This window comes from Netta rufina, assembly GCF_964035555.1.
Source record: "Netta rufina genome assembly, chromosome: 1".
In the NCBI taxonomy this organism is placed as follows: Eukaryota; Metazoa; Chordata; class Aves; order Anseriformes; family Anatidae; genus Netta; species Netta rufina.
This window is the reverse complement of record NC_140123.1, coordinates 17,760,208-17,776,935: the sequence shown is the minus strand read 5'-3', so window position 1 is coordinate 17,776,935 and position 16,728 is coordinate 17,760,208. Positions and strand designations below refer to the sequence as shown.

General features: G+C 36.4%; 1 protein-coding gene across 1 annotated transcript in view; it reads right to left on the bottom strand.

Annotated features, from left to right (window-relative positions):
• The window catches only part of DDX10 (DEAD-box helicase 10), a gene marked incomplete at its 5' end in the record, with an annotated part of 183,305 nt that overhangs the window by 148,907 nt on the left and 17,670 nt on the right, over window positions 1-16,728 (bottom strand). The window contains one exon of the mRNA XM_084285706.1: window positions 5,843-5,944. Coding sequence (XP_084141832.1) covers window positions 5,843-5,944 — 102 coding nt within the window. The remainder of the gene's footprint in view (window positions 1-5,842; window positions 5,945-16,728) is intronic.

Here is a 16,728-nt window from a genome sequence, read left to right as displayed (position 1 = left end):
ATAAAGAAATATAAGCACAAAATTTATATGGGTATACAGATAGGTAGACAGATAGGAAGGGATAGTAAAAATTACAAAAAAATAACACTGCTAGTAAGACATCCCAGAGAAGTGTTGCATTACTATTAAGGGAAAGTTACTAATAGACGACATGCACTTAAATTATCCTGTGTCTTTTCCCCCTCCCCTGTCTTCACTCAGGTGGCAGCTGACAACAGTTAGAGCACACACCAAGCTCGCACCTGAACTGGAAAGCCTGGGTTAGCAGGTACTTTGATAAAACACCTGGGTCAAAAGAATCTTGTGTCTTATCTAGAGAGAAAGCACGCTTCAGGACATAGTTATACTTATTTGTGCAAGCTCATCTGAGATAGATAAAAATCTGTGAAACAGGGCAGATAAACATAGTGCTCATCTTCAAAGGTGGCAAGAAAAGAAGTTAAACAATCATTGCTTCTTCACTTGGTACTGAAAAAAAGAACTTGTACCTGAAGAAAATAAGCAAACATGTCATTAATTGCCAATACAGCTTAGTCAATAGGAAAGGAACAGCAGATGTTGTATCTTGATGTCAGCAAAGCATCTGGCAGTCTCATATCCTCAATAAGCTAGGGAAACACAGTATACGTGAAAGCTCTGAATAAAGGCAAAGCCAGCTGTGGAGCTGTTGTGGTTATGACTAACTCACTGTCAAAGTCAAAACACATCCCAAGTTCCAGCTCTCACCCAGGCCCGCTATTAGGTCCTCCATTATGAACAATAGTCTTAGACAAGTTGTAAAAAAATAAAATCTATGTGCAGTCAACAAACTGTAAGTAGTTTAGAAAACGTGATACTTCGTAGCTAAAAACAAAGCAAGATATTGTAGTGTAAATCTAAGTTTTGAGTTTTCAACTTGTGTTCTTGTTTCTAAGTCTTTACAACATAAACTCACTGGTAACATGTCCCTTGTAGACAACATGAGAAGCAGATAAATTGCAAGATGTCAATACATCGGAAACTGAGCCATACGTTCAGCAAACACAACGTGGGGACACAGAGTCAGGCCATGGTGCGAATCAATTGAAGCCCCAGCTGCTTATGAGGTGTAAGTATTCTTGAGAAAACAGGCAGGGAAGTTTCATTTCACCAGTATGCACTACATCTAGGGGGAAGGCTGCTAGTTAAAAATTATGACATGAGAAAAACTTTAATAATGGTCTAAATTTGCGAGACTGTACAGAGTAAGTCAGAAGTATTTCCAACACTCTTTTTCTCTCCTCATGATTTATTTATTTCAACTTTATGGACTACCAAAAACAGATGGGTGTTTAGATGGCAATTCATCCAACACGGGATCTTCAGGAGTGGATGCACACATGAAGCCAACTCTAAGACAACCAGTGCAGGCCATATTGCTATTTTGTTAGAAAAGCATTACTTGCAGTTTTTAAACTTAAAATCACTCTTTTTTTCCATCATATAGTTTCAATATTCCACGTGACTTCCAAGCAGCAGCAATTTTTGCTCTGTGCTGGGGGTATTGGTCAATACTCAGCTGAATAGTCAGCTGAATATGAGCCAGCTGAATATGAGCTCAGGTGGCCAAGAAGGCCAACGGCATCCTGGCTTGTATCAGGAATAGTGTGGCCAGCAGGCCCAGGGAAGTGATTGTTCCCCTGTACTCAGCTCTGGTGAGGCTGCACCTCAAATACTGTGTTCAGTTTGGGGCCCCTCAGTATAAGGGCATCAAGGTGCTGGAGCGTGTCTAAAGAACAGCAATGAAGCCCATGAAGAGTCTAGAGAACAAGTCTTATATGGAGAGTCTGAGAGAGCTGGGGTTGCTTAGTCTGGAGAAAAGGAGGCTCAGGAGAAACGATACTACTCTCTACAACTACCTGAAAGGAGGTTGTAGTGAGGCAGTCTCTTCTCCCAGTCAACAAGTGATAGGACAAAAGGAAATGGCCTCAAGTTGAGGCAGAGGACGTTTAAGACGGATATTAGGAAAATTTCTTCACTGAAAGGGCTGTGAAGCATTTTAACAGGCTGCCCAGGGAAGTCGTTGAGGCACCATTCCTGGAGGTATTCAAAAGACATGAAGATGTGGGACATGGCTTACTTGAAAACTTGGTAGTGCTAAGTTAACAGTTGATGATCTTAGAGGTCTTCTCCAACCTAAGTGATTGAGTGATTCTGATTCTCTATTTGCACTTCGTTTGGTAAAATTTTCTATAGAGAGATAAAGCTTGTTATGATAACCTTTTCAGAAGCAACTTTGATCTTGTTTCTCAAGAAAATTAGATGCAATGAAGAAATCTCAAGGTATTATCAAAAATAATTTCAGTTTACACTTTTCATCTAAAACCTTAAAGTTATAGACTAATAAATATGCCTATAACATTTAATACCTTCAGAGTAGTTTTTGCTATATCTGAATACTCTACAGTACTATATTTATTATTGCATATTTTAGTTTATCTTACTCTGCTTGAGCAACAAAAAAATGACACATCATTAAAAGCACTAACTGTAAATTTGCAGCTTGTGCTGATTAGAAAAGAATGGTATACTGTAGCAAGCTCTACAGGGAGCTTCGATATGAAATTGAAAGTCAGGAAAACAAAACAAACCCTAGCCTTTTATTTTCCTAAATACGTGTTCAAAAATTCTTCCCCCTGCATCCTTCAAATTACGTAACTTTTAAAAGCCCTACATAAACGAAGTAAAGAAATGTTAACAGCTGTTTGTAGAAGAAATACAAAACAAGAAAGTAACAGAAAACTGGTTCTTATGATACTTATGCAAGCTAAAAATGCTAACAAAAACAGCAAAATTCTACGAATCTATGATGTTTTAGAAATAAAAAGCTTTCAAAATGAATTTCAAAAGGTTGAAGAGTTAAACCCTGTTTGCAGAAAGCAATGCTCATAAACATCTAACTCATCATGTAGAACAATTCTTGAGAATCTATAATTGTATGAATATGTACACACAACACAGGAAAACTTCAGCAAGAGACCTGTAATGTCATCCATGAGCTGATGGAACTTCTTCAGCAATTCATCAACTGACAAAACACACCAGGGTTGTAGTAATTGGTAAACTGGTTAGAAGTAAACAACGTGACAAGAATCATCATTAATAGCTTTTAGGATGAAGGTGGTTTGAAATCTACAAGTAATTACAAAATTTTTATTATTTTTAAGAACTTTGGTCAGCCTCTTAGAAGTACGGTGCTAAACAAATGTTAAACACATCAAGTAGACCATTCTAATTAAAAGTAGTACCCTTCATTACAATGTTGCAAGTATTACTAAGGCGTCCCTTGCAAATTTGAAAACTCAATCCTAGGGGGCAGGCTGTTAAAAAGTATTATCAATTGAAAGCCTTGACTTTGCTTATACTGGTTCCATAACCTATTCAAACAATATTATTCAAGAAGTTTAAAGCTTAGTTGCCAAAGAAAGATGAACTATTTATACTGCAAATGAGAACAGACATTTATTTAGAGAAAACCAAAATGAGATTAATGATTTGATTAGATATCATTTTAAGAAGACAAAAGATGATGTCTGGAAAAAAAGACATTTTGCTTAGACTGTGGTGGTTATACAACTGATTCTTTTAAGGTGCTATGATGCCTAAAGGAAAAGGAAACACCAAAGAAAGAATCTTCAGGAACAATTAGACTTTTAGTAGATACCTGACTTTGGTTTTGCTGTTTTAGCAAAAGGTATCTGTTTGAATTTCATGCATATTCTATACAAAACTGTTACCTGTATTTGCCAAGAAAAAGAGTATTTACTTCACTGGCTGCTGTGTAGTCACTCTGTTAGAAGCCAGATTCACAAGCACAGTTTGCAAGTACAACCACTAGAATTTGAAACAATCCACTAAACCTTAAATCTGGAAAGTGCTATATGCATGTTTTTATACCCTGCAGAAGTGACAACCTGTGTCCAGGCACTGTGTGTTTGGAGTGGTGATATTTAACTGTGACATTAAAAACAGCAATCATCAGCGAAAACAGCCAGAAAAATCCTGCTCGTAGCCTACTGCCTTGTGAAGCTGTATACTGGTGAACTCAAAGAGTAATATTCAGTGGAAACTAACAGCATTCTGTGGTTATCATTCCAAGCTTTTGCTTACCACTACCACCACAACTGCACCAGACCACTTGAGTCTTCCTTTCCACTTAAAAAAAAAAAAGTTTGTTAAAAGTCACTTTCACATCAAATTGCAGTTAAACACCTTATCCTGGCTTACCTTAATGCATCCTATTATTTAATTTACAATAGGAAAAGATAAATTAAGTGAGAAAGTGTCATTTTTCAAATCTACTGAATGAGAAATCCTGAAGCATGTTTCTTGCATTTCTTAACTTAACAAACATGTATGGAAAGTGTAAAAAAAAAAAAAATTGAGTAATGATAAAAATAGCAGTAATAAATAAATAGCAGTAATTTCTTACTTTTACTAATTAGAATTCAAAGAATCTAGTATAAGTTAATTTTAAGCAGACCTGAAGGTTTAAGTGTTGAGGTAAAAATAGCCACTTAACGTTTCACCCTATTCTGTTTTATTCTCCAAAACAATTATTCCACCAACACTCTCTGCATACAGTTAATTATCTTCTAGTCTTAGGTATCTTCACCTTCAAACCATAACTTTTCAAAATAAAACAGTCCCAGCCTTGCTCTTATCAACTTGTAGAAATTAATTCCTACCTTGCATCATCCTTTCCTGGATTTCTTCTAGCTCCACTCTGTGACTTTTGACTTTTTAACCTGAACCATATGAGCATTCAAAATGGAGTCAAGCTCTCTGTGGATTTCCTGGCTTGCATTCAGGCTATTTTTCCCTCATATATTATTTTTTTACAATTCTGTTTCTTCTTTTGATTTAGCATTGGGCTGATAGCCTCAACAAACACAGAACTTCTAAGTAAGAAATCATCACTGATTTATTTTTAGTGTTCTCTTTATTTATTGTTTTTAAAGCTATGGCTTATTTCTTTCCTACAGGTACGTTACTCTGCATTTAATAGGTATTGAAAATATACACTGGAGTGGGGTGGGGGGGCAAAACATGTTGTTTTTGTTTGTTTGTTTTTAACATAGTATCGCTATATAGTTTTGCAACTCTTTCAAAGTCAGCTCTCATTGGTAGCACAAGCATAGATTCCTACTGGTTTCCATTAGTATATTCTCTCCAGTGAGAAAAATGATCATTTAGTGAATTTTTTATTTCCTGTTCTTCAACTAGCCAATTCAGAAAGAGCATGACAAATTGGAGAAACAGTCTAGAACTATAGAAAAGACAGGTAAGAGAAACCAGAGTAGTGAAAGGTCTAAAAAGCATTACATGAAAAGATTAAAGAAATTGTAATTACTTAATCTGCAAATGAAAAGGGAAAGAGATAGGGTGATAATGCTCAATTACATAAGAAGTAGCTGAAGAGAGTATGAGAATGTAATTTTCCATAAATTCTTGGCACAGGATAAAAGAAATATTTCACTTAAATTATTGTAAGACTTATCAGACACTTGAGGAAAAAAAAACTTAATGACAAGAACTGTTGAGTATAGATGAGATCACTTTGCGCAATTGTGGAAATATTCATTGGCAAATTAGACAAGCATTAAGTACAAGTAATTTGTACAGTCAACCCTGCCTTTAGGAAAAGAGATGGAATAGGTAACCTCTCAAGGTCTTTTCTTTTTCTTTAGCAACATCAAAAACAAATCATGTCCCTTGTTTGTCCAATTCCAGGCAATTCAAGCATTTGATTCCACCATGACTGTCGTACTTGTAACACGTTATTCCTGGGGAAAGGCTGGCAGACAAACCATCAGTCACTTACTTGATTTCATTGACAGGTACTTTCCTCTGCACCAGCTGTTGCACCATGCTTTTTTCTTCTGAGGGAAGCAGTACTAACAAAGCTTCACCACCTTCTTTGTATCTGATCCAAAAGAAAAAAGAAAAAAAAGAAACACAAAGTAAACATGCAAAACATACAATTTTTTGTTGTTGCACTACTGCCTTCTCCACTCTTGTTTTTTCTATGCAGGTAAAACTTTTCAGTCTCCTCAAACATAACTGGTTTGTTCTCTGTATGGGAAGTTAACTTCTTCCTCTACCTTTATTCCATTCAGTCTGTTTCTATGCCAATAACTCTCCCAGTGTCCCTTATCCATTCATTTTCTTCTTGCCATTCAAATAACCTTTGGCTGCTTTTACTCTACCACATTTCCCTGCTGGGCCTTTATTCCAATTGCATTTATTCTTCTCCATCAGGAGAAACATCAAGGAAAGGATATTATACAAAAGATACCAACTGTCAGCAGGAGGGTGGGAGATGTCACCAGTTTGTGTTCAGGTCAGAAACCACATAGAACAAAACTGTGCCAAGGTAGGTGACATATTCCAAGAAAAACTTGGCAGCGATGGAAACAACCTTACAAGCTTGAGAAGTGGGCCCATGTGAACCTAAGCACAAGAAGGACATGGACCTGTTAAAGTGAATCCAGAGGAGGGCCACAAGGATGATCAAGGGGCAGGAGCACCTCTCCTGTGAAGACCAGCTGAGGGAGTTGGGGTTGTTGGAGAAGAGAAGGCTCCGGGAAGACCTTGCAGCGGCCTGCCAGTACCTAAAGGAGGCCTCCAGGAAAGCTGGGGAGGGACTCTTTGTCAAGGGGTAGGGTGACATGACAAGGAGTGATGGCCTTAAACTAAGAGCGGGTAGGTTTAGACGAGATATATGGAAGAAATTCTTTACTGTGAGGATGGTGAGGCACTGGCACAGGCTGCCCAGAGAAGCTGTGGATGCCCCATCCCTGGAGGTGCTCAAGGCCAGGCTGGATGGGGCTTTGGGCAACCTGGGCTGGTGGGAGGTGTCCCTGCCCATGGCAGGGGGCTGGAACTGGGTGATCTGTAACATCCCTTCCAACCCAAACCGTTCTGTGATTCTAGGAAATCACCCGTCCAGTCTTTGCACATAAAAAAGGGGACAGAAATGCTGTGTAAGGAAGTGTTGGAGTCAAGTCAAGACTCTGGCCTCTAGTGAGTTATCTTCAGCCATGGAGAGCGCCAAGTACGTCCTTCGGCACACCAAACAACAGTCACACCATTAACTGATAAAAATCACTTCAGATGGGATACAGAGAGCCCGTACTTCACCAAGTATAAACAGTTATCACTTGGCAAAAACAGAACTGCAAAACTGTTTGAAAACTATAAACACTATCTGTCACAGCATAGTAAGCAACACAAGCGGCAACAAAATCTGCAGTTAAAACAGTCTGACAGCTTTTATTACAGCTCTCTGCTTTCACTTGATGAATCTGGAAAATCACAACAAAATGTTCTGGAATGCCTTTTTCTTTTTTGCTCAGTGCTATGCATTACGGGTTTGGGGACTGACGTTTAAAGATGATTTAAAAAAATTATCCTGCCTTTAACATTTTTACAAGACTTTCATCATTAAAATTTAACCGTTACATTCTGTATTTTGGCATTTCACGGAGAAATCAAATTGATACAAGAGGAGAGCTTCTGCCATACACCATGGAAGTTCATAGCTTTGAAATTGTTTGGTAAGAATACCAAAACAAACAGTAATACATTTGGAATTTGTCCCCAAAATAATACTGTTTGGGGGTGAGGGAGAGATACTGTAAATATATGGATATAATTGCATTATTTTAATCCATGTAATTAATAGACCTAAAATGTTCTTAATGCAGAAATATCAGCTTGTAGTCTTTTTTTCAGAGTTCTAAATGAATAAACTCCCAGGATGTTTGGTTTAAGGTAACTCTCTTTGCCAACAGCACAGCAGGCCCTAAGCCTTTCCTGAGAGAACATTCCATGATTTTTTCGGCTCTTTATATAATGATTAAGGTTGGGAATGACTTGCATGTATAGACCAAGGCCACTTTGTAAGAAAGCTCTATTTACTTTTTAACCCAAGTAGATTCCAGGCTGTATTTCCACCAAGTAGGTGCATGTCAGACGCTACCACTGTCTGAACAAGCGATGGATTCCTGGAAAGCCAATGAACCATGGAAGACTCTGCCCTTTATGGCAAAAATTGATGATCACAATCCCAAGGCAACTAATTATTCATCAAAAGAATTCTCAGTACTGTAGAAAACAAGCAGAAAAAAAAAATACCCTCTTTTATCTACCCAAAGCTTGTATGAGACATGAAGACAGAAATTATATTGCTGTCAGAAAGAGTCTCAGCAATTCATTACCCAGAGTAACACACACAGACCTGCTAGTCTCTTCAAAATAGATGCTATGACAGGAAAGGATTCAGAAAAAGTCTATGAGAACAACCAGATATCTGGAAAGAGTACCTGTCTAATCTCTTAATAAGAATATTCCTCATTTATCAAGATGACAAAAAAAAAGTCTTAATTCCACCAGATATATATATATACCTATGAAGGACGATTTGTACGGCTTAGTTGTTTCTGGCATTTCTTATCTTGGAATGCCTGATTTAACATTCTTAAACTTTTGTTGTAATGTATTTCTTTTATTCAGTGTGCAACACACTGTGAAAGGCCAGTGCCATACAAACCATATAAGAAATACCCATCATGGGTCAATAAATGCAGATACCTTCTCTGCAAGCCACAGCTCCAAACTGTGTTATGATACAGTATGGGAAATGTCATTCTACATCAGTTTCGCTTTAATAGCTTTTCCTCAGTACACCCGAGGTCACTCTCAAAACATCATGCAGGACCAGATAAAGCTTCAAGCTTACCCTTGAAAGGTGTTCTTGCATTGTTAGTGCTAAACACTTCCTTTCAGGAAGCACAAGTTCAGGAGATGTAATTCTGCAGGTACATTCCATACATAATTCACACGCACAAAAACCTACCACAGCCTGTTCTCTATGGACAACAATGAGTTCAATGTTTAAGTCTTACAAAGCCTTTATATCGAGAAGATAGTACTATAGCTAAGTAGAAAAACAATCACATGAAAACGGACAACAAACAGTTTCCAAATATCCATACTTTCTCATTTTTTGGCAACTATTAAGAAAAAAAAAATAAAATATTTCTCAGAGTTGATGCCTTCAAAGATTCAAATGGAGTGAAAGACATCTGATAACTATTGATGCAGTATAAGCCTTTTCCTTACCTACTTTGGAAACACTCACTCTTTTAAATGTCAATATTTTAAACCTACTTAAGGAGTCTTTGCCCATTTTATACTGCAAGTGTGGTTTAATTAATTAAAACAGATGGTTTAATATTAATGCTGCTCTTCCAGAGCTAAACATGAAAACGAAATTATTATAGAACTGAGTAAGCTGAAAAACAAATAATCTTAAGTACCATCTGGGAAGGTTTGTATCTGTTTAGTCTCTCCCATGGGTGTTTAGTTACAGAAAACAAAATCCAAGCCTACAAAAAATGAGTTTTGCTTGGGCAAAGTTTTATCTTGTTTCTTGAAAAGAAAAGAACAACTTACTAATATGCTAGTAACAAAATTATGGTCTTAAAAGATAACCTCCAAAACAGAGGTTGCAGAGGAAAGTTTCAATTTTCAGAAGTTTTTCTGTGTCCTTCATATCAAGAGCTTCTATATTAGCAAACTTATGAAAGCACAGTCTACTAAAAGCTGTCATAAACAATAAAGAAAAGAACACTTAAATTTTCTGCTCAGCATTTGTTTCCATTACAATGCCTGAAATGTAGGAGAAAAGAACATCCTTCAGCCTCTTAAGGGAATAAAGTTCTCCACCAATGCCAACAAAAGAGAATTCCTGTAATTATTTTCAGTAGACACAGGCAAAACCTTTGAGCCTTTATAGATGACAAAGCAGCAGAGTCAACCTCAGTTACTGAAATTCTTCAGTACGAGACTACTTCTACAGAAAAGACGACATTAGAAGTTCTCCCCATTCCTGATAATAGCAGCCTTCAAGTTGCCTGTTGTCACTGAAGCCAAACACCTGTCTTAGTGAATAACAAATCACCAGAATTAATTAAGTATGCACCTCAACTGCGCTGGAGAAAAGTAAGTTAACCTCAAAGTAATCACACTTTCTCGACTGTTTAGTAATTGATGATATTACTTATCTTGTCATATCCTCAAGGTGATCAACAAACCAAAGCAGGAAGTCATCTTTGCATTGAAATTTTAACAGTCCCTTAGTATTCCAGAGACTATTTGTTCCCATTCTGCAGCAAATTGCAGCTTACTTGCACAAAGTCTTTGAAAAAAGATATTCATCTCTCTCCTATTTATTTATTAGTCTGCTGCCTTCAATACTTATCAAAAGGAAAGGAACTTCTCTGTAACTCTATCTTGACTTACAAACAAGGAAGCAGTGACAAATCATAATTAGCTCTATAAAGCAAAGGGTAGGAATGATGGATTTACACTGATTGCACTGATTGCAGATGAGAAGATAGTTTAAGGCTAGCAATAACTGATCAGCTACTTGGCCTCCACGAAAAGCATTTGAGTCTCATCCTGTTGTCCAGGAGTGGTTGCCGTGCTATCAGTTCCTTCCTACTTGATACTAGCCAGCAGCTTGAGGTGATTTTTAGCTGAAATTTAAATAGTTTATTCACCATGACAGAATCTATCCTCTTGATTTTAACTTTTTTTTTTTTTTTTAATATAAAGTAAATGAGAGTTATTCTACAACTCTTTGATCCTTTACTGAAGAAACAGTGCTCTTGACATTTTTAACCATTTTTCTCTACTTATAATTAGCCAGTACCACAGAGTCCTAAATAATGGGTCCTGTTTCCTTCTCATCCAGCCTTTGGATGAAGGCATAACTATGTGCCTGCAAGTAGGTAAATATTCATAAAATTAATGAAGAAGAAAAAACAGAAAGATAAGTTTAATGATTAAAATTGTGCTGCATATTACGCCATAAGGACCCGAGTGAAGCGCATCTCATATCATTAAGAAAATTGTGGTTATGATCCGTATCTAATAAACTAAATTATTGTACTCAGTCTGTATTTCAGTAACATTTCTATTGTATTCGTGTGACATCTGGAGAAAGAAACTAGTACATATGGACTGAAATCCAAGAAACTTTATAAATAGTTTCTGAGCTTATGGTTGGGTCCTTAGATAAGAAGCTTAATATATGAAATCAGATTAACAGGATTGAAAGTTTAAATTTGACTGACTTCAGAAAGATTCTCTAGCTGGGCTTTATAATCAGACAACACCTTATTAGTATTTATGTAGGGCTGAACAGCCTGGTAATAATCCGACGTTCAAACTCGAGTCCTACACAGACATTAATTCCAAGTATCAGTTTTAATCTCATTTACTAAATAATTTCATTCCAAAAACACATTTTGGTCAAACTCAAAACCCAAGAAGATTAACGGTAAAATTTATGAGAGCAACGAGGCCAGCACCTTTAAAGATTTGTAGATAACAACTGCAGTGTCCAGAGACCTTCTCCTAGAAAGTCAAAAAGACTTCTGAAATACCCAAGAAACACACACACATACAGAGTGTATTTCCAAAATAGACCATGTTCATTACACAATATATTATTTGAAATGAGTGCACCCTAGGTCATCATTCCCTGTGTTTCCCAGTCAGATTTCTATCAGTTACAGAGCTTAAAAATAGAAAACAAAACCAAGTATGATGTAGCAGTATAAAGATTACATGAAATTTAAGTGTAAAATAACTGTTTCATTAATATATTAACATGGGAAGTCATGCCAGTCATTTTAACCACAAAACATTAAGATTAAATAGATGTCGACAGCAAAGATTTATAAATGTCCTGTAAAAACAGAAAGAATAGATCCTCTTTTCCAACGGAAGTCTATATATTTCTCTATTTACATACAACTGCATTTGAGATTTGTGGCTGAGGAAAAAAACAGGCATAGCATATTTCTTCATATTTTGTAAGAATTACTCAAAAAGAGAGAATGGCTATCTGCGTATGCAAACATACATCTAGTTTTCAGAAGCTAGGTTACAAACAGTGACTTCCCAATCTACATTTTCATTAAGTTAGCTAAAAACTTGATCATACTTAACATAATAAGGACTAGAAAAACAGTGGAGTCAAGTTCTATTATTTCTACCATGTAATTTTTACATTATTTTCAGTTCCTTGACAAAATAGCTACAGTAGTGAAGGAAAAAGCATTTCACTGATGCACGTTTGTCTGCACTGAACTCTTTTTATGTAATGCAACATAAGACATCTTAAAAAAATCCAAAAATGTCAAAATGGAGAGCTTTATTCTGAGAAGACCTATTTCAATCTGATAGTCATACGAATAAATCTGTTCACCCACACACTACTCTTCAACAAAGAGGTGCTAATATCCATATTTATCCCTAAGGCCTTCCACAGAAATAACGTAACTCATACTTTTGTTTTTAAATTCAACTATTAAATCTGATTATATAAACTACCACTTTAAAACATATTTCTTAAACAAAGTAACAGCTTTAAGTCTCTCATGTTGGGCTCAATTCAGGCAAAACTTTTTATACTACCTTCCAGGCCTTCTGCCACAAAGAGGATTGGTGAAATCTAAGCTTCAGAACAATAAAACATTACTTCTCCAAAGCCCAGGAGCAAGAAGGATTTTATCTACTGTTTATCATACCTTCTACACTGCTGGGTTTCTTCCCTATCATGGTAATTTGTTATTCCATTTTTCTCAAGAGACAAAAGAGCAGAGAAAACAAATGGATGAATATCAGAATTTCTGCCCTATCTACATGATCAACGGTCTCTTATTTGATAAAGAATATTCTTTAAAGCAAGCTTTAAAAAAAATTTTTTTTCCACTATCTGATACTGGTCTTTATCATCTACAGCGTCCTACACAGCCCAACAAACACCACAACAGACCAGAAAGTTTGCTTGCCATATATAGCTGAGCAAACCCCATAGACAGCCCGTGCTCACTGATGGTTTCTAGCTTCAGTCAAAAGAGCTTTTTTTTATCCCATGGGTTGAAAAAAAATCTGAAGTTCCACAGAGCATTTAACACAAATACACATCAATAAAAAGTAATCTGGCTTCACTCTTTGTTTCTTCTTTTGCTCATTTCTAGTGCTTTGTCCTCTCTTAGCTCTTTGTTGCATAGAACTTAGTTCAGTATCCTAAAAAAAAATGTATCAGTAAATATTGCTATGAAGTTAGAGATTTCTTAGGGTTTTGTTCATTTCTTTTTTTCTTTCTCTGATCGTTTCATAACGCTTTCCTTCTCTTGTCTGAACAGTAGCCTTTTTATATCTATTAACAAGTTCAGAGAATCATGCAGCTCGGTTGTATTTATGCCACAAAGCCTTAATCCCCCTCATTTAGTCATATATCAGTTACTTGTCATTGCTTGCCAGACAGGCAGAAGAAACAACGGACAAGAACAAGGAGTGGTTCACCATAAATTGATCCGAAAAGGCCTTTGGGAGGTTGTTGGTCCTCCAGCCTGGATTGTAAGCAATCCATTTTCCACAGCAGCTGCGCCCACTATGCTAAAACACAGGTGCTTGCTTATTTTTTTTTTTATTACAGCTCACAGGATAGTTTCATGTCAGCAGGTAATAAACCTAGCCAATTAAAACTGCAGTTTACTGAAACATTCCTGTCATTCCACTGTAAAAAATAATTCTAGTAGCCAATATAAAGGCAGGTAAACATGGCTGCAGCATCACAGGCCCCTGTCAGGTATGTACCTAGAAAATTTAATAGTATGAATTGCAAGGTAAATATGTGGTGCCAACAATTTCTTGTGACCTTCAGTGGCAGTTATTTTCACTTAACTTGAGCTAGGATAATGATTTGACTGCAATATAATTTGAGATGGTCTAAATACTGCATTTATTTTTAAAGAAACATCAGTAAAAGTGCTTCACTAGGTCTCAAATAAGAAAAAAAAAAATCAAACAAGGAGATGCCATCTTGATTATGCTGTTTATTCATGTCTCTCTCAGATTTCCCAAAGGAAAAAATCAAGTTTCCACCACTGAAATATAGTTCGATTATGCCACCCACATTTTTAAATGATTTACTGTCACTTGGACATATTATTCTAAAGATATATTAATCTCATTTTCACACTTATGGTGTGCAATTACTTAAGGAGAGGCCCAATAAGCATGTTTCAAAGCAATTTATCTGATGACAGAGTAAGATCATTTCATGACTACAGCTCTTCTTAGTCTTTATTCACACTTCTTGGCTCTAATCATCATGCCAGCCAGTACAAAATAATAGGTTGTCCTGGTTGTACAGTACCTCGCTTTGGGAAGAAGGACTTTTACTATCCCATTTTCAGAATAGAGTTCACCAAAAGGAAAAAAGCATATATACAGCTAGACAAAATATGCATACTTGTATTCATACACACATTACGTTTAGCAACCAACATAAAAACAAACAAACAAACAAACAAACACTATTTTGCTAAGTCAGTTTGAGCACCTAACAAACCTAACCACCTAACTTGGATTAAACACCAACCAGTATCAGAAATCTGAGCCTGAGTCGGACCTAAAGCCTGTGTAAACCTCTGGATTTAAAAGAAAAAAACTGCAAAGCAAAAGTTTTATTCTGTTTTACATTTCACTGTCTCCTGACTGAGAGAATTACTAAAGAAACAGTCTTTCTAGTCCCCTCTGAAGGAAAAAACAGAGCAGAGGGAAGAATGAAATTCTAGGAATGAATGTAATTAATTACTGAGACATGCTAGGATATGGGAACATCCAAAATACAAGATATTTACGCATGAATAGAAAGATAGAATAGACATTTCAATGTCTTTTCTACTCATCAATGCAATCACAACTGAAAGAAAAACATCCCTGTACGCGTTCCTTTCATGCCACACAACTTACAAATCATGTTTGGAAAATCAGTTTGGGGGAAAAAAAAAAAAAAAAAATGATATCAGGGTGCTTCAGATACTATTATCTTCTGCTGTCCCCTAGTGGCTCTACAACTTATTTCACAGAACTGATCAAAGAATATTTTCAATTGCAGGCTTCACGCACTACAGAAAAGAAGGCATCAACAGAAATTAAAAGACAGAAGTAATGATCGTTTGCAAAACTCTGTTCAAGTATCACTTATTTACGTAGAATTTTTTAAGCTAAAACCCACAGGGAAACACTTTGATGTAGTATTTTAAATTACAGACTTCACTAAGAGACTGTATGACTGTATGTATCTAGCCAAAAATATTTATGGGCATGGACATGGTATTGTCAGCATTTCAGAAACCCTGTTACTGAACTAGTTAAGACTTTAAATAAATACTTTATATTGGAGTAATTGGAAGCTATTTCTCCATTTTAATGGCACACCTTTCAAGGTAAAAAGAAGACAATCTATATATGCCAATTCCACTATAAACTAAAAGCATTACTGGACAACACCCAGATTTTCTTGATCTTACTTTACCATAAATCAAAAATGCATAAGCTGCAATTTATGCTCTTCATAGGATGCGATGCAAGTGAAATACCAGTTATGGAACATGGTGGTCCTCTCCATTTAAAAAAAACAATCTTCAACTTTCATTTTAGATAAGGTTTTGCAAAACTGCCAAAACAGAGGTGGGAACACGTCCACAAGTTTTAGTCAAAGGTTTTTCAGCCCCCTCCCAAAAATAATTTATCTCATGACTTTCATATTTACTTTTGTATCACAAAATAATTTGATTTCAAAAGTAAACAGTATTTGGCATCCCAGTTTTAATTACAGCTTAACACAGTCTCCTAATTAGCAGAGATATTTAATTTAGCTTTAATTCCATGCAATTATACACTCGCATAACCCATGAAAATTTGCAATTAACTCTAACCTCATTAATGAGGACTACTAAACCGCAGTTCAGTTCATTTTTATCAAGTTTCTAGAAGAAAGATGAGCTTCTCTCATACTAACTGCAGATACTGGAAACAAGTAAAGTTTCCTACTCAACAGTCAGTTAAACAAGAAGCACATTCTCAATTATCCACTTCTAAAACTGCATTAGCATACTTGCTTAGTGTACTGTATTTACCTATAGCTATTACACATATTTAGTATTTTATTTTCAATGGCTTATTTCATGGTGTTAAGATCAGCAAACAAATCTTTTTCCAGGAATGCTTTACTTCAAGGATGGGGAGCCTAACAATTCTCCAAAATGAAAGCCCTGTGTAGGGCAGGACTTCCACTGATCTTTGTATGAGTTTATGAGAGAGAAAATACCTGTGAAGCTTTCCCTACAGAAGGAATTTGCCTTCAGTCTTGGTCTCAATTCTGCCGTCTCTAATAACTCACTCAGAGGTGCTCAGAATTTCAGTAAGGTCTGGCTACTGAAAAATTGATGTGAACACAAGTCTGAATGACAGCTTGGTGAAGCAAGAGACGGGCACCCGGTATGGCTTGTGGCCTCTGGGACAAAGCCTCTGCCCCAACAGCCTGCCCCAGTCTGTCTCAAGCCATCACAGGAGTTTGTATATGAGATGCCTCTGAAAACAGACCCTTAAGGCTGCAAGGCTAACGTCTTAATTAGTGGTATTTTATGAGAAGTATTGTGGAAACGGGGTGGTTATTGAGCTTGATATAGCTGTTTACCCATTCGCATCTCAACAAGTCTTCTGTACTTGTGTAAACTGCCCATTAAACAGTGCCAAGTATAGAATCATAGAATCACAGAATCATTAAGGTTGGAAGAGACCTCCAAGATCACCTGGTCCAACCATCCCCCACTAAAC